This window comes from Mauremys mutica, chromosome 6 (genome assembly GCF_020497125.1).
Source record: "Mauremys mutica isolate MM-2020 ecotype Southern chromosome 6, ASM2049712v1, whole genome shotgun sequence".
In the NCBI taxonomy this organism is placed as follows: Eukaryota; Metazoa; Chordata; order Testudines; family Geoemydidae; genus Mauremys; species Mauremys mutica.
Window position 1 is genome coordinate 99,667,339 of NC_059077.1, and position 23,455 is coordinate 99,690,793.

The 23,455-nt window shown below is 44.7% G+C and overlaps 2 protein-coding genes across 2 annotated transcripts in view; one reads left to right on the forward strand and one right to left on the reverse strand.

The window, feature by feature from the left end:
• The window catches only part of ACER2 (alkaline ceramidase 2), a 30,078-nt gene extending 23,810 nt beyond the window's left edge, over nucleotides 1-6,268 (reverse strand). The window contains exons 1-2 of the mRNA XM_045022266.1: nucleotides 5,937-6,268; nucleotides 254-368 (exon numbers count right to left, since the gene is read on the reverse strand). Of these exons, the coding sequence (XP_044878201.1) occupies nucleotides 254-368; nucleotides 5,937-6,044 (223 nt within the window). The 5' untranslated portion in view covers nucleotides 6,045-6,268. The remainder of the gene's footprint in view (nucleotides 1-253; nucleotides 369-5,936) is intronic.
• Nucleotides 6,269-15,112: 8,844 nt separating this feature from the next.
• On the forward strand, nucleotides 15,113-21,495 carry RPS6 (ribosomal protein S6). The gene is made up of 6 exons (XM_045022265.1): nucleotides 15,113-15,265; nucleotides 15,790-15,921; nucleotides 17,887-18,097; nucleotides 18,887-19,033; nucleotides 20,315-20,472; nucleotides 21,354-21,495. Exons 1-6 carry the CDS (start codon nucleotides 15,260-15,262, stop codon nucleotides 21,447-21,449), a joined length of 750 nt encoding a protein of 249 aa, XP_044878200.1. The 5' UTR covers nucleotides 15,113-15,259; the 3' UTR covers nucleotides 21,450-21,495.
• Nucleotides 21,496-23,455: the final 1,960 nt, after the last annotated feature.

The following is a 23,455-nucleotide window of genomic DNA, read 5'->3' on the forward strand; positions in this document are numbered from 1 at the left end:
ACGCAAAGGAAGGGCAGAACGGAGCTAAGCAGGCCAGAGTTCCAGCCAACCTCTACTGTCACAGTACATTTTCCTTTGTAAAAGTGCATTTGCTTCAGTATCAAGTAAGTTCAAACAAACTGCTCACTAGACGTCAGGGTTGCTTTATTTTTCAACAACATGATATGTGGGCAGGAAAAGAACCCAATTTCCTCTCTCTTGCAGTTTGTGCATGACCAGACACACACACACACACACACACAAATCAACTTACCAACAACAACTAGCAGTGTCCATATTAAGTATATTCCACTGTTGAAGCAGGTTGCATATTGACGAAATAAGCACATACATATGGGTGGTAAAACAAAAAACAAGATGTTGCTTATCTAGAAAAGAAAATATAAAATAAAATGTATCAAGTAAAGGGGGAAAATGAAACAAACCTTTAAAGTTTGCAAACTGTCTAAAGCCGTCTAGAAAAGCACATTTGTTGCTTGATCTGATGACATCTCCAGCTTACCAAAACTCATATGTCCTATTTTTTCAAAGCTGACCCAGGTTCTGCAGTGGAGGTCTTTACTTTGAGAAATGTGAAGTATAAATCCATCAGGACTGGGAACAATGTATAATGTAGATGAGCCCTTCCTTAAAATACCTTGTAAATCTATCCCAGGAGCAACACTTCTGTGATTACTCAAATACATTATCAAATATTCACGTCACTGCAGTTCAAAGAGTATATAATGACAACAAGAGGTGAACAACAAGGATCTTAGCTGGTGGCACTCTCTTCTTGATGACTGAGGGAGCCTTGCATGAAAACATGTGGAATTGCCTGGATATAGATCATGTGGTCCTCCTTAGAGGAAGGCAGAGACACATGGGCTGGGGAACCCTGCTGCGGCTCTTAGGCTGTAACAGGCAGCTGTGGAGCATCTACCCTACAGCTTCATCCCTGGGGGGAGGGGCAGGGGAGGGAGAATTCCTCTTCATTGCCTCTATTACATTCTCAGTGCCTAGCCCAATTACTCAGGCTGGAGGGAGTGTTTGGTCATAAGAGAGTTCACCTAAAAAAAGGGGCGAATTACAGCCGCTTTTGAAACCTATAACTTATACTGGCCAGTTTGGCCTTTTAGGGCCTGATCATATCTCCCCAGTGCCCCACACCCTTCCACTGAAGTTAATGAGAGTTTGGGGTGGACAAGATGTGTAGGACTGGGCCATTAATGGGTGTGTTTGCTCTTTCAACAATATTTTTCCCTACTCCCTTCCTCAAATATAGTCTTCACTCTACACAAGAGCCGAATTCAGAGAGATTAAAATTCAGTCACCTCACTTACATTCCCAGGAAGGGTCAAAACGTGTTCATAAAACCAGCATTCAAAATGACAGGAACTAAAGGAGGGGCTCCTAAGCATATTCATTTGCAAGCACTGTACGCAAGAAGCATTAAATCAAACTAAAGATGCCCCCTCACAAGGTCACATTTTCTTCAGAAGCCTTGACCGTTGCTTTTTCTAAATATTTTACTTTAGCTAAACCCAATCTCCTGCTCAGTTTAAAATAGCACACTCTTTACTAGAGACACGGTGAATCTGTGCCAACAGAACTTGGAAACAGCATTCAGCCTGAGACTCAGAAGATAATGTGACCGAGACGAGCTCACTGGTACTTTTAAAATCAATTTTTTATTTAAGAAAAGATTACAATGAAAATGTTGAAAAGACTGAAATGCAACAAAAACCTACATTAAAAAACAAACAAACTGACCAACCCACCTCTCCTGTCACCTAAAAATAAAATAAGGTAAATCATCAAGCTATTGAGAAGAGGGAGGAATTCTGTGGCTTTTTTAGGACTGGCCTCTAGGACTGTTACAGAACAATATATGGTTGGTGTTGAGATAAGTTCCTGTCTGCATCCTATAGAACTTGCCCATACCGGTATTGCCCTGGCCTCTTCTTTTGTCATTCAGTGTTGTACGCATTCTAAGACAATATGCATTTCCTCACCTTTTGGGGGCGAAGCCAGACTTTAAGGCACCTGCTCCCCTACATGGTGTAAACTTTGCTTGTGCCAATCAGAAACGAACACAAACAGGTTTTGGGCCCCGTCCCCTATGACACTTCTATGATGTCATTGTGGGTACTTTATGGCCTGCCTGCCATGTGCAGGCAGAGAGAGGAGAAAGAAAACAAATCCTGTGTATACCCGTGTATTCTGTGTATACCCGTGTATCCTGTGTATACCCGTGTATCCTGTGTATACCTGTAACCGAGCCTGATCACCTCGAAGCCTCTCTCTCAGCTCACGTGTTTCAAATAGAGCTTCTACGTTTGCCGGTCGTTATGCGTTGGTTTGTATTTGTAAGTATCAGTTATTACTAAATGCTGCATCTTTGTTTATAAATATTGTTAGTAGATATTTTAGTCATTGTGTGTTTTAAGTTTCATTAACTCTATTAGCTAATCATACGCTGCTCCCTTACCCCTTGTAATTATCCCCAATAAAACTTTTAAATTGATTAAGTTTAGTGTGTGTGTGTGTGTGTCTGCAGTTTGCATTGTGACCCACACTCTCCTTGCATCCCTTACCAATATAGTCTGTTGCCACGTGCAGCCTGGTAAATAACAGGCCTGCATTTTTCTTCGCCCCTGCGAGTCCGTGGCAATCCACAGTTGGCAGGAAGAGGTCTGAAATACATCATTAGAAGCCACTGTATGTACTTCTGGGTTTATCAAAATAAACTATATAGAAAAGAGGGGATCCTGATATACTGTATTAAAAGGCCTAATGTAACCGTTCTTTGCTTTGAGCTGCATCACAAACTGGACCAAATTCCATCACTGCAAACATTTGGTTCCCTAATTTTGGTCAACAAAAGACCCGAGAGTGGAAACAAAGGCACAATGAAGAAAGATTGACCAGTTCTTGTTACCCAGAACGTCCACATAGGTCTGCAATGCCACAGATAGAGCATAGCTTTACAAAAGCCAAATTAAAAACAAAGCAGCCCCCTCTCCCTCCTCCAAAAAAAACCCCACTGATTTAAATTCAATTTAGGAGTGTCCACACAGTTTGCACCAGTCTAACTAAACAAAAATTTTAAAATATCTTTAGGTAACTGTTGCAAAATTTGTGTTTAGATAAGGCCTTTGCCCTGTGTGAGACCCTCAGCTGGTCGGTTTGCACTCTGCACTCATTGCTTCCCTCCAGCTGCTGACTCCCTCCGGACTCTCTCTCCTCCTGCGTCTCTGCTGCTCTCCTCCTCTAGACATTGAACCCAGCCCTTGCTGCTGCCAACACCAACTAGCAGAAGGGCCTATAAGTCCCCTGCCTGAGGGGAGGCCAATGCATGTGGTGGGCCATACGCATCACAGGTTTCAACCCTGTTTGCTTCCTTCCCCATGTCTCTTACTCAGATTATATGGACTACAGGACTGTGCTGTTAAATCTTTGCTGAGAAGTGAATAATATCTGGCCTTTTGGGATGTGTATTAACAAGGTTCTGCTACAGTACTTTAAGGGCCTGATCCAAAGCCCATTCAAGACAAGGGCAGGCTTTCCAGTGACTTCAATGGGCGTTGGGTCAGGCCCATAGCCATGTTATCCCAAGCCATTTTAGAGGTATGGAGTGAAATCTTGGCTCCAATGAGGTCAGTGGCAAAACTCCCATTGACTTGAGTTGGGCCAGGATTTCCACCATAAATCTGTAAACAGCTGTCTTTTCTTGACCTAATCTGATCATTCATCCTGCACTTTCCAGGACTACATTCTATAGTATTACCATTCATGTTTTAGCTAATCTGCTCAGCATATCACCACCCTCTCCCATCTCATTTCCAGCCTGCCCCAAGGCACAGTTGCTTTCATAAAAACTTCTTCCCCATTTTTTAGGTTCTTCTGCAGTGACAACATGGGCAAATACAGCAGACTACTTTCCCCAAAGTGCTCAGATATCATAGGGCACCCATACACCAGATCACCTTTGATAGTGGTTCTAGGGAAAACTATAGCATCAGCAATGCTGGGCTCAAATGTGGAATTTGTTTTTAGTTAAATGTGTGGAGCCGCAAGAAAAAAGCCACGGACTGAGATGATGTAGTCCTCACTTATTCGCTCAGCAGAAGGTTTGGTATTTAAATGTACTTCTGTAACATTGTGCAGCGCTACAATCGGTTGCTAACCTGGAAAGGAAAAAAAAGCCAGAAAGAACAGGAGACAAAGAGGAAGGAGCTAGGCAAGTTTTTAGGAAGATGGGTTTGAGAAACCCCAAAAGACAGTGAAGTGGGAAGAAAAGAATCAGAGAAACTCGGGGTACCATCCTACCAGCACTCCATGCATGACTGCCCATTAAAATTGAAGGAAGCCCTGCACAGAATTTGCAGGACCCAGTGTACACCACACTTTCCATACAAATCTGTGAAGCTATTCAATGCCCGTCCCCACCCATGTGGATGCAGTTATACTGGTATAAAGCTATTCCCATACAGGAAGAGGATAGGGGAATAAACTATACTAGTGGATAGCACCTTTATACTGATTTAACTGCATTCAGATTTGGGATTGCAACAGTATAATTATTTCAGTTAAAAAAAAAAATCACACCCCTAACTGAAATAGTTGAATCAATCCAAAAGTCTGGGTGCAGAGCAGGCCAAGAGAGATGCGCTTGAACTGGTCAGTATAAATCTAGCAATTTACCAAATTAAAATTTTCTAATACAGATAAACCTATAGACCAGCCCTAAATTTGATACAAAAGAAGCTGCTATTGCAGAGCTGAAAGGAATTCATCTCAATGGGAAAAACAAAACTTTCAACAGCAGCAATTTTTAGTTCTTCCATGTACAGCATTCTGTGTTCACCTCTACTTCAGTGCAAAGGCCGCTAGCCAAAACCCCAGGCATGTTGCTCCCAAAAGAAAGAAAAGAGCGTCACACAAGTTAGATGGTCCCAGAAAATTTGAATGTGGGAAGATGAGGGCAGCAGCGTTCCACCTATAATAACTGATGGCTCTTCATTGGGAGTGGGAGTGGGTGTTTAGTCTTTGGGTCCGATTGTGATCTCAGTTATGCTGGTAGAAATCTGGAGTAGCTCCAATTAAGTCAAAGTTATACTGGTAAATCCAGCATAAATGAGACTGATAGCTGGTCCTTTATATATATTGTTGATTTAAGAGCGATATATACACAAAATTAGGATCAGAAAATTTTCCAATCAATATAGTAGATGGTATTTTGTGATCAACCTTAACATTTCCCATTTCATTTTAAAATTAAAATGTTTTAAAGTTCCCCTAAAGTAAAAATGTTAGCCTAATACGGTGGTGAAACAAAATCAACAGTAAACAGGCATGTGAAACCAGATCACAAAAGATGCTTCCTACCATACATCCCCAAATAAAGATACAGGAAAACTGATAACTTGTCATTCAATTGGATAGTAATACCACAGCCCTAATCCAATAAAATATCAACACTGTCACATGCAAGACCTTATTCTAGCCCTGTGTGCAAAAAGACAAGGGAAAGCTGAGGGATTGCTGCTATTTTCCCCAAACTAGAAAAACAAGAGATCTCATTTCCTTTTAACTCCCCATGGAAGTGCTTTGAAATCAAGGCTAAAAAACTATGAAATACAAAAGAAGGTGATGGTATTTTTGCTATATTTGGATATTGCTCCTATTAAAGTTAGCAAACAAAAAGTAACAAATGTAAATGTTATTTGCATCTTATTTTTTTTATTTAAAAGACACTGAAAGAAACAAGATGTACCAACAATATTTAAATAATTCCTTGGACACATACACACGCTCTCTCTCTCTATATATATACACACATACACGTATTAAACATAAGATATAAAAACAAATACCGAGTGTACTGCAGGCACTGCAGGGCACAGGGACACGCATACAGATGTACACACACATAAAATGTGCTCGATACACACCGTGTTGTAGAACTCGGCTATCGTGGGCACGATAGTGTAGTTATCTTCGCACCAGTCTACCTCGGAGCTGCCGGCTCGCAGCTGATCCCACAAGTAGAGGGTGCTCATGACGGAGGTGGATCTGCCTTGTGGCAGCTTCTGCTTTTTCAGCGGCTGCTGTGCTAGGGCTCTCGCCGAGCTGTTGCTCCCCTGGACTAATCAGCAAGGCGCAGACAACATTGAGGTAGCACCCACAGCAGCTTCATCCTGTTTTTCTTTGCTCCAGCCGGATATGGAGCTCCACAAGCAGCAGCTTTGCAGCTCTCAGCCTGTTGGACTCATCCTCCCTCCTCCCACTGGGTTGTTTAGCTTAATGCACGCTTCTCAGCTGATCAGCCTGCCTGCCCTCGGCCCCAGAGCGCCTGCGCCTTATGCCTCCCCCAGCTGGCTGAGGCTCTCTGCAAGAATCACTGCTGCTGCCCTGTATTTACCACACACGACACAGAGAGCCGGCTCCTGCTCCAATAGAAGTGAGTGCAAGCGCCTGTTGATTGACTTCTATAGTGCAGGACCGGACTGCAGGAGCACAGGAGAGACGAGGCTGTATGGTAATAGGTAATAATAATAATTGGAGATATACCAATCTCCTAGAACTGGAAGGGACCTTGAAAGGTCATTGAGTCCAGCCCCCTGCCTTCACTAGCAGGACCAATTTTTGCCCTAGATCCTCACAACCCTGGGTTTAGCAGGCCAATGCTCAAACCACTGGTCCCCAGCGGAGGCACGAGGTAGGATTTAATAAATCTTAATTTCTATCTCTGGGATTCCAGGCTGTCAGTTGACTGCCAGTCCTCACTCCGAAACCCACACAAATGTGGGCGGAAACATTCAAGACTCAAAGTGAGCTAACAGGGAAATAAAGGATAACACAGACATTTTTTCAATGCAACATCCTCTGCATCTAGGCACCAGCACAAGTAAAACAGACTGTTAGAAGCATTTAAATTGATGAACTGCAGTAATCTTTCCTAGAACTGCTTCTGGGTTCAGTTTGTGCCCCCCTCCCTCGTTCTGGTGAAAATCTGCCAGCTTTGCAGGCTAAAGCTGTCTGTTTACACACAGAAAAAGAGAAAGGAGCAGAGCCAGCTTCCCCACACTGCCCCACCAATGTGTCTTAGCCTGTCTCAGAGAGAGAACCTCTAAGGGTATGTCTACATTCCAATGTAAGCCTGGGCTCAGATTCAGGCTCAAGCCCAACCCCCCTTCAGTCTACCCACAACTCTATCCGATTCAGACCAGTAAGCCTTCTGAACCCGGGCCCTGCAAAGTGGGTGCATCTGAGCCTGAGTCACACTGGGACTTGGGTCCACAATGCATCATTTTGTACCATGAACACAGCTTGGGACCAGATCCCTCGGTCTCACATCCTGGGAGTCTGCAATGCTATGGGCCAGCCTTCTTATCCTTTCTATCCCAAGATTAGCCAATTGACTCCCAGGAAACAGATGCAACTCCCTGGTGCATGTACAGCTGCTTGGCATTTAATGTTTCCATGTTATTCTGACTGCTGAGCTGCAAACAGAGGGAACTGTCTCCTGAGTTAGCTATGGCCACCGACAAGACGACTGTTGCCAAGCACACTGCTACCTGGTCACAGGACCATGGTCAGATTCTGGTATATCTGTGGTGTGAGGAGAAAAAGACATTCAATTTCAACAGGAGTACCAGAAATGACCATATGTACTAAGAATTAGCAGACAAGCTGGCAGCACTGGGGATACAACAGAGCAGTGCAGGGCGTGGATTAAGTGGCTCAAGAGCAACTACCAAGAAAGCCAGGGATGAGAACTGCATCCCTGGGAACTCCTGATCATCCTGCCTCTTTTATGAGGAGTTTGATCAGATGCATTGAGCACTGAGCCCCCAGCAGTTCACAACAGCCTGGTCAGCCATAGCAACCTTCTGACTTCTGAATCTCATACACCACCAGAAAGGAGCCAGCAGCTGCCGGATCAGGCTAGCGAAGTGACTCTGGTGCTCACACCAGTCCCCAAGGAGACTTTGCTGCCAAAGCAGCTGCAGCATGTCCACACTCAGAGGAGCTGTTTGATGACCCCCCTAGAGGAGCAGCCCGCTGTGGAAATAGAAGCAGAAGAGGCAAAAATAACCCCAGTGCCTGGTAGATATTTTGGCTCCATGTTTGTTGTTATTAACGCACAGATGGGAGGGATTTGTGATTTATGAGCCAACACAATTTTTATTATGAGCCAGGGGTAGGAGTGTGTATCCACTAATGGCGGAATGCATGCCTCAGCATTTTGGCATCAGCCCCCTCCATTCACACAGCATTAAAATGGAGACTGGGAAGTGCAAACAACAGTTAAGCAGTTAACAGTGAATTTTTACTAGATACTTGTATGTTCTTACAAAGATATGCTGGGGTGTTAAAAGTAAAAACCTTATATTGCCTTTCCTTTTTGTACGCTGTGCAGTACAAATTGGCCATGCTACAGCATAACAGGCCACCTGTAATCTGTAAACTGTACAGGGAGAAGGCGGAAATGTAGTTCATGGGTGATGAAATCCATGTCTATCTAATAGGGCTGGGGGGGTTGTATGTAGTCCAGAAAAGTTTCGAGGGAGAGGAGCTGGCTGTGCAGTTCTTGGAGAGTCCGTATTATCGTGTGTGTGGGCATGTGTAGTCACAGTAGACTGTATCATAAACCATAGGGATGCAGTAATCCATATGGATGCTAACGCAGCATCCTGTTCATTCCCCCATGAATCCTGGGTGCTGATAGCTGCAAACTTTTCCAGTAGTAGGAACTCCAGAGAGGTAACCACATTTCAGGGAGAAGCATATTTTCCAGACCCTCCTCCACTTGTTAACGTGTTGCTCAGTTACCATAAGGTTGAAAACCTCTGTGGAATACATGGCTGGCTTGCCACTGGTAGCATGGAATAGAATGACCCTTTGCCATTCAGGGAACTCCAGGATTCTTATGTCCTTTAAAATATGGAATGCCTGAAAGGACTGAGAAACCTTAGCTAGTAACCATGGTGCACACAACCCTGCCCCCAGGCTATAATGGTCTGCACTTTACAAATGCTATAGTTTTTTTAAATTTCACCTTACCATTGTGTGTACATTCTTTGCATTCTGCTTAACTCAGTTATGTCCATGGAGTTTCTGGGAATCGTTTCTCTAAGACTATAATGATGCTGAGTTTTACAAAGTATCAACTTTTGGCCTTGAGATTCCAGAGGCACTTTTCTCTGAGGATACAGTGAACCTTTTTTGAAGTAGTGCTACAATAATGTGCTGTTTGATGGCTACTTTCACTCCCTTCCACCTCTGCAGCTTACCCACACTCCAGTAGAAGCCTGAGATTTCTGTCACAGAACGGTCAAAGAAAAAGCATTTCTGTGATGAACTTAAGGAGGACATCCTGGACAGGGCCAACACGCAGGTAGATTACCAAAGGGAAAAGAATTCATGGCAAGTAGAAAGGCACAGACAGGCTGCAGAGTGCAAGGAGAGAATTGCAGCGCAGTTTCGGGAGCAGGAACACTGCTTGAGGGAGGAAGACAGAGTGCGGCAGAAAGGGCTAATAGCCACAAGAGTTCAGGCTTCTGCTCCACCTGTACCACATCCTGAGCCCGCTCCATGGTACCATGTCATGCAGACTAGAAACACATTGGACAATACAAAAGTTAGGTGGCCCATGCAACTAAGACTGAACACTAGTAGCTGGACAAGTCAAATATACCCCCAGCAGTCCTCCACCCCCAGGCATCGTCACCAAGTTTGCACTAAATGTGCTAGAAAGGGAGGCCCAGGGACATGCAAAAGTAGGGAATTTATTTGTTTGCATTGGCTTCACAGTTCAATGTTTGTATTATGCACTTTATTTTATTATGGGTTTTGGTGTTAGTATATTACAGGTGTTTTGGTGTTTTAATGGCAGCTGGCCTGCCTGACAATGCTTTAATATTGTTTGGTTGGGTTTTTTTGTTTTTGTAATGGGCATGTTCACAAATAAAGGCTTTTATTTTATTATAAAAGTTTATTGTCATTATTCCATCACATCATATAACGTGTATTTCAAAGAATGAAGACATGATAAGGCACAACTAGGAAGCTGTATCCAAATACAAGTTTTTAATACATCTATTCAGATCAATCGATAATGAAAATCCACAGTTCAAGTCACAGAAACCACCGTCCCCACACCACTGGATAAGCAGTTATCTCATCCACAATTAACCATTTGTGACAATCACACACACTCCATTCGTAGCATACAGTGACAGTACTTCATTTATTGTAAAAATTACTGTACAAATACACCCATAAACGTACCATTCTCTCTCGTCTACTGGTCCAGGCAAGTCCTTAACGCAAGTACACAAAGTATCCGTGATTTCTGTTGCCTGTGTGTATCCTGCTCCAGCTGTGATAAGTGCACCTTCTGGATGTGTGTACCGGTTCAGCAATCCATTACTGTCATATGTCCATTACGGGCCAAATGGCTCATCCTTTGGATTCACAAAGATTGTGAAGCAAACAGCAAGCCACAATAATGCAGACTGCACTGATTACACTGGTGTACAAACAGTTCTGTAAACAGCACCAGTGGGATTTCTATCCACGAAATGCTCACTCATTCTACACCTACTGAGGGTGTAATTAAACCACCTCTTGCCAGGACCTCTGAAAGGAGGATAGTTTCATAAGCCAAAGCAAGGTGGTTTCCTCTAGAATAACAGTGGGAAGAGTTACTCCGTTTGACAATATCATTTGGTCAGAACAGTGTCCGAACCTGTCCATGAAGTTAGACTCCCAGTCAGCGGAAAACCCTGGCATCATGAACTTTTCCAGTGCAGGCCATGTTGGCATCCATATATCAGCCTATGTAGTCCACAAGGGCCTGCATTACGATGTAGTAGCCTCTGCAGTTTATGTGCTCCTTGAGGAGGGCAAACTATGGGCATGAGTCCCGTTGATGGCCCCAGCACAGTCTGGATACCCCATTCTCTCAAAACCAGCATTTGCTTCAGGGATATTGTTTATATCCACCAACTTGGGGTAAGTCACACGCCTGACTGCCTCAGAAACTTCCGCCACCACTTTACCCATGGTTGACTTTTCAACACCAAACTAGTTAGCAACAGACATGTAGCAGTCTGGGGTAGCCAGCTTCCAGATGTTTACGGCAACCCACTTCTAGACTGGCATGGCTGCCCCCCCTGTCTGTGTTGTGAAGCTGGAGGGTTGGGGCAGGCTGCTCACAAAGCTCCAGAAATGTAGCTTTCTTCATATGAAAATTCTGGAGTCACTGCTGGTCATCCCAGAGTGATGAAGTGATCCACCAGTCTGTGCTTGTGGTCCTGCTCCAGAAGTGCTGGTCTATGGAGGGGGCATCAGCAGTTATAATGAGAGTTGTGAACAGCATCAGCCAGTTCAAGTCTTCCATATCTGTATCGTCCTCCTCTGACAGGTGCCTGAGATAGGTCAGAAAATACCACCAAAATGTTCACCACCATCTCATGGGTGCTCTGCCAGTTTCCTGAAACAGGAGTGTAAGCTCAAGCAAGACAAGTTCTTCAAATAGTGACTCCTTCATGTTGCTGGCTCCGGTTGCCAGGAGTGTGCAGACTCAAAAGATGGCTCAGCAGGATGTGTTGGTAGGATGCAATGACATCCTGTAAAGAGCCAGGGGATGGACAGACACATTTACAAAGTGCACCACAAACAATGGGCTAGGACAGCTACAGGTGGGGCGGGTGCTAGGAAACATGGGATAGGCTTGTTTGACTTGGGTCTGCATGGTGTAGTGCTGACGCACAAGTGTGGACATAAGACTTAGGTCCAGAAATTCTAAATCCAGGGTAAGTATTCAGTGTGAACACTCAAGCCTGAGTTTACAAACACTGAGCCTGAGGGCTCAAGTCCCACAGACCCTGGGCTTACATTGCAGTGTAGACATACCCAAAGGGCCAGAGGGCAGTTCCTGCTCCATGGCTCATTCAGTTATTGGTGTCTCTGCTGAGTGTGCAAGCAATTAGTGCTGATTATGGTAGTGGTTTTGTGATGTGTACACTTGTACACTAGGAGCTGAACAGAACCCATAAAAATCTTTCCCCATGGACCATTGAACATTCATCATGCTTACAAGTTTTGGTTACTAGTGTCCTGGGCTGGATGGAAATCAGTGATCTAGAGTGAAAGACTCCACATCACATTATTTTTATGAAATATTCTACAATATATTTGCTAGCACGTTAAGAAATTTTATAAATTAGAATACTTGTCAAAATAAATGAACAAAACACGTTGTCATGAGGCACCTATGATGCTTTTTTTTTTTTTACTGTATTTACTTGATATTTTGCAAAATGAATGAGTTTATCATAGGTGTCTCCATCATTAGTGTGAATTAGCAATGTTCTACACTAGGGGCCAGATTCTTTGCTCTGGGTGAGCCATGCTTGTTGCAACACTGGAGGACGAGGAAGTAAAGAGGGAAATGGAAACTTTAAGCATTTCTTTTCCTGTTTCCGTGGCTGATTCCATAAAAGGAGACAATTTACATCTTCCTTCCTTCCTAGCTTTATTTGGCTCATGCCACTATTTTGTATTCAGATTGAACTGCTATATTCCTATTGTTCCATTAGCACTGAAACAAACTCACATGAAGTACCCTTAGGAGGAATCTTTCAGGACACAGGAAAAGTCAATGTGTAAACAAATAAATGAGCAATGCAAATGGTAACAGTACATATTGTTACCAGTAGTGTACCATAAGCGAAGTGCCCACTGTAGGTACATCGTATGCTAAGTTCCCTTTAAGCTGTGTGGCTGCACAGCAGGCTATTCAGGGCCACGAAAGCAGGAAAAGACCACTCTCCCCTGGCCCCCGTCTCGGAGCTGCTGCGGCCAGGGACAGGAACCTCTCCCCTGGCCCCAGGCTTCTGTAGAGAGAGAGAGGGCTGGGGGGGAGTCCTCACTCCCTGCCACAGCCCCAAGGCAGCCAGTACCTCAAACCCCCTCATCCCCAGCCCACCCCAGAGCCCACACCCCCAACCGGAGCCCTCACCCCCCACACTCCAACCCTCTGCCCCAGCCCTTAGCCCCCTTCCACACCCTGAACCCCTCATCCCCACCCCAGGGTCCTCACCCCCAGCTGGAGCCCTCAACCCCTGTACCCCAACCCTGTTCCCCAGCCTTGAGCCCCCTCCTGCACACCAAACCCCTCAGCCCCAGTCCCACTCCAGAGTCTGCATTCCCAGCCAGAGCCCTCACCTCCTTGCATCCCAACCCTCGGCCCCAGCCCGAGCCCCCTCCCACACGCCAAACCCCTCAGCCCCACCCTCACCACACATCACCTCCACATTGGAGCACATAAAATTCATTCCGCACATGGATGTAAAAAATTAGAGGAAACACATATGATGGTCTTAAATCAACATAATCCTGTTTTCACCTTCATTTTGGATCTGTTTCCCTGCTGACACCAACACTTGGCCACAGCCTGTCTTTCTTAAATCTTTCTGAAACTCTCACTCATCAGACTGCATCACACAGCTCTCAATCTCTCCAGTCCCAGCTGTCAGGCATCCACCCATTCCAGGCTCACAGGCTGCTGCTCTACTATTTCTGGATCCACAAGCTGGTTTTTGGCAGCTGCAACAGATTGCATTTCCTAGCCCGTTTATGGATGATCTCTTGGACTCCTACATCTAGTCTCTCAGACCCCAACAGAACCACATTCCCTAGCATCCAGATGTGATGGTTCATAAAGTTAACACACAGAAAATTGAACAGGAATAGCCACAACTGTTGACTTATGATAACCATTCACTTTGAAGGTAAGTGAAATTTTTTTCCCATTGCATGTTTTCATTTATTCCTAAAAATGGGCAATACTCTCCTTTTTACCTCCACAAAAGGAAGACATCCAAACTCTTGGAAACCAGCCTGTGTTGTAAAGTTGGGGAACAATGGGTACTCAGCAAGTTTCTCTGGCACACAGAGGAAGTTTCTCCGCTGCCTGCAGATTATTGATGGCAAATCAGAAGAAGGTGGGGTAAGAAATAATCTGTTCTCTGCAACACATCCCCTTCAGATCTAATGGATATTCGAGCAATAACACGCATGGACTCCCGTCTGCCTGGTTATGAGGGGCATTGGTCACTGGCGGCATGACTCCTTCAGTAGCCATGGTAACAGGGGGGAAAGCCCTGGCCCTTTTGTGTACCCTTTGAATTCTGACCTATGTTTGGTGACTGGGGCTATGAAATAAGGACCAGTCTCTTACCAGCACTCTGATGTGAGCAACTTTTATTACAGGACCAGCAGGAGCCTATGGGACAGAGGCTCTGTGGATCCTGGGAGAGCCACTGGATAATGAGGCTATCTGGGTTATTTATTCTGCAGAGAGAGGGACAATGAGCAGGAAATTTCCCAATGTAACAGTAAGAAGGAAATTCCACAAATAGAATCTCACACAGTTTCCTGAACCTGGCATAGAGGAAAATATGACCCATTGTTAAAGCACTGAAGCAGCAGATACTAGCAAAGCAGTTTAAAAACAAAACAGAACTATTTTCAGTGGAGACGTTCCTCAGCAAAATACCTGTGACACAACGTTCTTGTAAGGGCAGCAGTGCAGGGCTTGCGACCCCAGGGCTAATGAAACACCGGACACTGGTTCCTGGACGCAGCCCTTAACACGCACAGCAGTTTGTGCACCTTCACTGCACCCGGTCACCGCAAAGGAAGTGCCCTCCGCGCTTTGCACACAGGCGCGCCTGGCACCAGTGAGACGCACCCCTGGGCTGAGGTTACCACTCACCTAGACACCTGCGGGGTCGCCTGGCGGGAACCAGACCTGCCTGCAGTGGGGCGCTAGCGAGGGGACGGGAGCCTCTCCCCGCGAGCAAAGCACCCCCTGCACCGGCTCCGAGCTAACTCTGTCTTCGGGGCGGGAGTGACGTAATGTAGTTGTTGCCACGGCAACACCCGGCTCCCTCCGGGAGGCAATGAAGGTACCTGCCATAGAGCACGCGGCGTACAGCGCCACCGGGCACAGAGCGGCCACGAGCGCCCCTTCTCTTCCCTTCCGGCGCGAGAAACACACCGGCCGCGCAAATCGCTTTTGCCATTGGCTAACCTCGGTCACGTGGCACTTGTGGCAGGCGTCCGGGCCCTCTTTCTCGCGAGACCTCGCGGCGTGTCGCTCGGCTCTCTCGCGAGATCCCCGCGCGCCTATGTGTGTTGGGCTGAGCGGAAGTAGGGCCTCTTTTGCCGTGGCGGAGCCGAGGGGAGCGGCTCGGCGAGGATGAAGGTGAGGAGAGCGGCCGGGCGCGCGCTGCCGCCTCGGCCTGCAATGGCCCTGGCGCTCGGCGCGGGGCCGCCTGCGGGAGCCGATGCCGCCGGGGCGGGGCTGGGGCGCGCGGCTGCGGGGCGGATGGGGACGGATTCCCCGCAGCGGGGGGGCGGGCAGGGAACATGGCGGCGCTCACCCCCCCCCCCGCCTCCGCGGTATCCCCAGGGGCGCAGAGCTCCCCTCCTGGCGGGGCGAAGCACGTCCCCTCGGGGGGCGTTTGAAGGGCGCTCCCTGGGGCAGCCCCCCGGTGCTGCGGCCGAGGAGCTAGACCCTGCGTGCGGGTGGTCGGGCCGGTCCCGTCCTTCCTGAGCCTCGGCGGCCTCCCCGCAAGGGGACGGGAACCAGGGGAATCGCTCTGCGGGGCCGCACTGGGGGGTGGGGGGCAGAGCCTAAGTTGGTTTCAGGTGGGGTATATGGGCTTCATGGGATGAGAGTTTAGCTCTAGAAAAGACTTGGGTTTACTTGGTTGTTGTTGTTCCTAGCTCAACATCTCTTTCCCAGCCACTGGCTGCCAGAAGCTCATTGAGGTGGATGATGAGCGCAAATTGCGTACCTTCTATGAGAAGCGGATGGCCACTGAAGTTGCTGCTGATTCTCTTGGTGAAGAATGGAAGGTAAGAATTGGGCTAATGTACTGAACTTATTTTTGGCATATTAGAGGCAAAATGAGGCATAAGCAATAAAACTGAGTAAGTATTCAGTGTCTCACTGAAGAGAGAGCATGGAGTAGGTAGTGCCTGGTGTAATGATGCCTTAAAAATAAGTGTCTCAAAGTATATTTAGTTTGAATGGGGAGCTTTTTTTTTTTTAAATGAAGTTGTGTTTAGAGTATCTGTTTCACTGCTCTCTTCAGCAGACTGCTTGCTGTTCTTGGTCTTGCTCTCCTATGCTTGGCTGTTACAGTGGAGGAATGAGGAAAACAGGCATTGCTAAGGAACAGAATTAATGCTCTTTGTAGACCTGTGCAATGAAACTGTAAAATGTTAAGAAATGTTTTGTTAAAAGCAAACCACTAAATCAATATTTGGAGGATAGAATTTACCATAAACTGAGCTGTAGGAAAGAGCTCTCTTCTAATTTAAGAATGGTATCATTAAGGTTGATTGCACATACTCACCTGGCAAAAACAAAACCTGTATGCGCAGCAATTCATTGTTAACACTGTCTACTCAACTTAAAGGATACACTATTCTAGAACTAAGGTTTTAGGTTTAATATCTGAAAGTTTTCATCCCCTTGCTAAAGAGAGTTTTTAGAACAATTTTTCCTGGTTTAAAGAGAGGGATGGATATGAAACATCAGGGCTCTGTGCCATAGGCTGAACAACCTTGGGCAAGTCGTTTCATCTCTTTACCTCAGTTCCCCATCTGTAAAACTGATAATTTTTCCACCTTTGGCTTATCTTGTCCATTTAGACTGTAAGCTCTCTGGGGCAGAGAGTCTCCCACTATGTATATGATGCCTACCACAATGAGGTAGTAATCACCCTTGGCCTCCAAGATGCTGCTGTAACACAAATAGCTAACAAATGGGGAAAAGATTATGGACAAAGTAACTAGGAAAATGAACCACGTTTTCTGTAATTCCTTTAAGTAATGGTTTTCAACCTGGGGTCCGACGACTGTCTAAGGGGTCCATGAGTATCCATGAGAGTGTTACCATAGAACAGTGGTTTTCAACCTGGGGTCCATGGACCCCTGGGAGTCTGCAGACTGTCTTAAGATTTCCAGAGGGGGGCTGCCAATGAAAAATGGAAAACGACTGCTTTAAGTTACAGCAGTCTTGGTTGGTATAAAAGTTTCAGTAATGACTTAACTGCTTTTATTTGAGCCAGCTGTCAAATCTATATTTTCCTGGTGTAGGCTATGACTAAAGTGTCATTCTGTAAACAGTAGTGTGTTAAACTGTACTATGAAGGTTGAACAAAAGTTTTAGGGATTTCAGACCATGTCGTTTAGACCTCTGATTAACAAGTGTCAAACTAAATGTACTTTCAAACTGCACTAAACAAAATTCAGCTTATTATGACTTTGGCCAAAGTTTGCATATAAACTAGATTTGTGTTCTCCTTTGAGGCTAAAATGATGCTGGAATATTTTTAAATCTTTTTTCCCCACAAAAAAGATTTGTTCTACAAATCCTAGAGGACTAAATTGATGGGGCCCATTGTTAGTGTTATTGTTATTCAACAGTCTTTGCTGTGTACTCAGAACACCTATTCCCATAGCTCCTAAAGGCAGTGTATTGGAGGAGACTTTGAAAGGCCACTAATTCAATGCGAGAGAGCAGCAAGACTCTTTGAATAGTTTCTGCTGTTATGCTTGTCCTTCACTGGTACTGAAACTGTACAGTACTTTGAATTAGATTTGTTGAAAGCAGGTCATTTTGGCATGCTGCATGTAAACTGTCTGGAACACCTGTGGATGGATGCTGGCTGTTTTACAAGAGGGCATAGGTACAAAGAACATGACTACGGAATTTATAGAGGACAGGGCTGTGCTTTTCTTGTTTGATGGAAACAAATGCTTTTAAGGACAATTAAAGGAGTACGAGGTGCTTAGATGTCATCTTCTTAACAGGGATATGTTGTCCGCATCAGTGGTGGTAATGATAAACAAGGCTTCCCCATGAAACAAGGTGTTCTGACCCATGGACGTGTCCGCCTTCTGCTCAGTAAGGGCCACTCCTGCTATCGCCCCAGAAGAACTGGAGAAAGAAAACGGAAATCTGTCCGGGGTTGCATTGTTGATGCCAACTTAAGTGTCCTGAATTTGGTCATCGTAAAGAAAGGTGAGAATCTGTAGATAAGGCCACAAAGGCCTTGGTATATAGGTTCACACAGCCGTAAACATATGACTTAATGATGTATTGATGTGAAAGAGAAAATAAGCTGTGCTGTGCATGGCTCAAAATACATGGAGGAGTCCATTTAACCAGCAAAGTGGTTCAGTGTGTTTTTAGTGATTAACAGACTGTCCATTTCTAAACTGAAATGTTTTTATTGCTACTAAGGATAATGGGAAACTAGTCTTTCAAAACTGATATGAAACTTTATCACAATAATTGTTAGCAAAGTTTGGGGGGTGGACTTGAGACAATATAGGCTAGTAGGCCCAAATGTTGTCCTATCTTTAATATCAATGAACTTTTTTTAAAGTATGTAACTGTACTGTCAGGCTCAAACAAATGTGGTGTTGGAATTTTGGCGAGTACACACAGCCTTAGGCTTTGTCTAGACTGGCACTTTTGTTGTTCACGTTTGTCGCTCAGGGGTATGAAAAAACACCCCATAATGACAAGCTTTTTAACGAGACAAGCGCTGGTGTGGACAATGCTTCATCAGCAAGAGCCATGCTCCCAGAGACAAGCTTCCACCCCTTGCTGGAGGTGGCTTTATTTTGTCGCTAGGAGAGCTCTCTCCTAGTGATAAAGAACAGCTACACAGCTCACCTTACAACAGTGCAGGTGCAGTAGCATGGCTGCGCCATTGTAAGATGCACATTGTAGACATAGCCTTCATTCCAAGCAGCCACAGCATTAAAATCTAGGAGGATAGCTAATCTGACAACTTTCCCAAAGGTGAGAAGGATATTCCTGGACTGACAGATACCACTGTGCCTCGTCGACTTGGTCCCAAGAGGGCTAGCAGAATCCGCAAGCTGTTTAACCTCTCCAAAGAAGATGATGTGCGTCAGTATGTGGTGAGGAGACCCCTGAACAAGGAAGGTGAGACACATTCTGCAACTTTGTGGGTTTGTTACACTTATGGCAGCCAAGCTTCTGCAGTGATTAGAAACCCTACTTTAAAAATCACACTATCTGCAAACATTCTACCAGCTAGATCTTGAGCTCACTGTCCATGAAAACACTGACAAGTATCAGTAATTAGTATTAAGTTTTAGCTAGAGCATCCTTTCTTACTCCCCAAAAAGTCACTGGGGAGGTCAGTGTTAAACACCTGGTGGATTCTCTAGATGCATCTGTTGATGCTACTGATTCACAATGTAATTTTCAATCAATGAAATGAGGCTGAATCTGAGATTTGAATTTTACTGTGGTTGGAAGTCCTCCCACGGAACATTTTTGAGAACCAGATATCTTCTTTGGCATCTAAGTGCTATAAAGTCAGACACCCCCACCCCAATTCAGACTTTTCCAATTGCTTCAGTAGCATCTTGGGACAGAAAACCAGCTTTGCATGGAAGCAGTGCTTCTTAAGTGACATGCTTAAGAGTCAGTGCTTCTTTGTAATGAGAATGTATTTGTCACCTTGAATACTTACCTCTTCTGCCCAAACCTGTTGCCTTTGGCATCCTGCTACTTCCCCACCACGTTGAAGGTGACCTGAGAAAATAGTTCAATGTTTCATTGAACAAGTCAGCAAAGAGACAGTCAACCTAAATATCATTTATCTGAAATTAGCTATTCATACAACACCAGCAGTTACTATAACCAGAATTGTTGGTTTACTTTGTATTTTCACAAATTGGCAGGTCTGGAGTTTGAAATCCTTACAATAGCTTGATTTTTTTTTTTTTAAGTTGACTAAATTTTAGGCCTCTGTATATGATGTATGTACAACAGATCAGACTATCATGCTAAAACAGTATCTTGATTAAGATGTACACACAAGGTTTCAGAAACAGGTTGATTAGTTAGGGGAAGGCTTTCAAAAGCAACAAGGGATTTTGAACACATCCTAATTGACTTTTGGGGGACTTGTGCTCAATCATGTAAATGTTTGAGAATCTCCCCTCTAGTTAAAAGGGAGGGAAGAATAGCTGTACTGTTCAGATGCTTTGTGTTATAAAATAAAGATCTGCTAATATTGAAAGCATCAAAACTACTATTGAAGTATTAAAACGAATCAAAGACCTGGTAGTTTGCAAAGTAAGACAGGTAAACACAGTGGAGAGGAACTTTGTTCTTTGTAGTACTGAACAGTTGTTTGATTTCCATAAACACTAAACATAAGCTTTTCTACTAGTATATTCGTTTCTTTCCTAGGCAAGAAACCCAGGACCAAGGCTCCTAAGATCCAGCGATTGGTGACTCCCCGAGTTCTGCAACATAAGCGCAGACGTATTGCTCTAAAGAAGCAACGAACTCAGAAGAACAAGGAGCAAGCGGCAGAATATGCTAAGCTTTTGGCCAAGAGAATGAAGGTACGTCTACTCCTTTTGAAGACCGGGTGTTTCAATATGGAGGTGTCTCTCTAGCACCACAGAGTCAGTCTGTTGCAGGAGAAAATCTGACTCCTACAATGACTAAGGACTTCAGTGCTGCACCTTTCAGCAGTTCGCAAGCAGATAGCTGCCTCCTAATGATGTGCTGTATAGCCACAGTCTAACTTGTTACATCGCTCAAGCTTTCTTTAACCATTTTAGGAGTAATGAGACATCTTGTCCACATTACATGTATAAGCTGAGTGTAAACGCTGTTCCAGTTACTACATATGTAGTTTGACTGTCTGGAATGGACATTCTGGTACAACAGTTTTTTAGTAATCACATTGTAGGCTGGGGCCCCATATAAAATACTGGCCCTTGAACATAATTGTCCTAGCCAGCTATGTTAAACTGACTTAACTGGGACTCACTTCCCTAAGGCTTAAGGCCCAGTGCAGGTAGGGTTGGAGAGTTGAAATCAAGTACCCCACCTGTGAAAGGTAAGGATTATTGATTGAATTCCCTAGCTCCAAAGTTGACTGGGATAATGAATATACATTGGAAATACAGGTCTTTGAAAAAATATTCAAGTAAATCACCATGGTAGTGTGGTGATAGATTGGTGTGCTGTAATGGAGCTCTTTCCATAGAATTGCCAAGGTAGGTGCATCTGTGGAATTTGGATGTGGGAGGGAAAAATACTGGGAACAACAATTTGAATGTTTAAAAGGGGTTCCTGCTTTCCAGTTGGACACATCCGATTATGCTTAATATATGTCAAACAAAAGTATGTGTTCCTCCATCTTTACTGAAGTACATTTTATTCAGTTATAACAGTATTGGGCATTACTCACTGTGTGCTGCTTTTCTTTTTAAAGGAGGCCAAGGAAAAACGCCAGGAGCAGATAGCCAAGAGACGACGACTGTCCTCATTGAGGGCCTCTACATCTAAATCTGAGTCAAGCCAAAAGTAAAAGATGTAAATGATTAAGAAAATAAATCTTTTATGGTGAAATTGAATTTCAGTGTGTTAGTAAAAATGCTTGTAGCGATGCCCTGCTCTTAGAATTGGCAGGTCTTTGTGCTTATATTCCTATTTTGCCACTGTTAAATAGAGAAAGCAACATAATTCCCATCAAAAAGGTGGTTCTTCCAGAGAAGATTCTTCATGCAGGTCACATCTAGGGTAGTTAAATTAGCAATACCAATCTTCATAAGTATTAGATTGAATAAACTCACTTTCTAGTCAATACTGATAGTATTGTTTCCTCTTTACCTTGAATGGGTTTTTACATATTTTCCAAAATCTTTAATGCAGAAGCTTTCTATAACAACTTGCACTACTGCCTTTTCTCTATCCACTATCTCTTCTCCTATTTACCCAAAAGGCAAAATAAACATGCACGCAAGCATCTTCTCAAAGGCCAGATGGCCATCAGAGCACAGCTGTGGCCCATGTGATAGTCTCAGGGTCATAACTGTGCCCAGGGCAGGTGCCCCTTCCTAGAGTCAGTGGGGGGTGGTGTACAAAAATGGAGTGGTTCAGGATCAGGGTGCTTAGTGCTGTGTGACACACACACACACCCCCCAGCAGGTCCAGTGACCCCAGCTGGAGCAGGCTCTAGGACTAGGGTCAGGGCAGGCTGCACTGAGGTAGGAGGATGGGGGCTGGGGCTGCAGGGAGGGTGGTGCAGCATGAGGGGACACTAGATTTTGGGGGGGAAGGGGGCACCTAGGTGAGGGACTGGATTCTGGAAGGGCAGGCCAGGGACAGGGGGAAGGATTCTGATTTTTTTCAAATAGTGAACGTAGTATTTTTTTGAGTGTTCCAAGCAAAGGCAGTAAAACTCCTAACCTTCGCTGATTCACATTAGTCTATTCTATTGTCGGTCAACAAGGAAATGTTTCTAATGGACAAATAGAGCTTACAAACCCCCCTTTATAAATCAAGTTCTTCTTTTAAGAACCTGATCGATTTCAGTGTCCTGAAGACAAAGGTCTGGTCTGTGCTCATATTGCTAAGGCAACTGGTTGGTATATTATTCTCAAGCCTGCCCAGGAAAGCGGGTGAAGGGGTTTGGGGGGAAAGGGATTCTAAGTGACCCTTCCCTGTGTAAATCACTTGGTGGTGGCAGCAATACCATCCAAGGACAAGGAAAGGAATTTGTGCCTTGGGGAAGTTTTAACCTAAAATGGTTAACTGAGGGGGTCTCATGTGGGTCCCCACATCTGCATACCAGAGTTTAGAGTGTGTGGGGGGGAACCCTGACAATGTCCATGCAGCTATGCATGCACTCTACCACCTCATGCTGCACAATGAGTTTATATAGGACTGCATGGGGTAATAACCCCTCAATTCTATCTCTATTTGACTGTCCAACAAATAGTCCAGTGCAGGGAGGGGGGGCAGTGGATCTCCCCTAGGGCTACATATTTAGAACCACCATCAGTTAAATTTTGTCTTTTTTCCCCTCCCTCTTCTAAATGTTTGTATAAAGCCTTAATCTTCCCTCTCCCTTTCTTATACAATGCTCCATATTGATTGTCTCACAATTGCACATGTGAGTTTATCTGAATGTTCACTCAGTCAAATCCACCAACACTGAAATTCCCAAAAAGGAGTACATTTTATGTTCTGTTGCAGAATTCTATTTGACCTCTTTCCTGGGGCAAGTAATTTTCTTTCCTGATGGGTGAATAGAATATTATAATTAAAAGCTGCAGGAGCTATTTAGGGCCATAATTCCATGGCAAGAACCTTGATTTTTTTTAGAGGCCTCTTCCCACTCCCCAGAAAGAATCATGCTGTCTGTCACCCCAGCCAGCCTGCTAGTAAACAAGACTAAATTTTCAATACTTGATCTGTTATGTCTAGCATAGCCCATTAAAATAGTTTAACATTTTTATTGTATATAAAAGTACGTGACTTTCCAGTTCCCAAGCAAGACTTACTGATTCAAGCAATGCTTCAGTTGTTTGC

What these genes read in the sequence shown, in the direction of transcription:
- RPS6 (XM_045022265.1), top strand. An exon ending in TTTGGTCATCGTAAAGAAAG is followed by an intron (nt 18,098 to 18,886) that starts GTGAGAATCTGT and finishes ACTTTCCCAAAG; the next exon opens with GTGAGAAGGATATTCCTGGA. An exon ending in TTTTGGCCAAGAGAATGAAG is followed by an intron (nt 20,473 to 21,353) that starts GTACGTCTACTC and finishes TTCTTTTTAAAG; the next exon opens with GAGGCCAAGGAAAAACGCCA.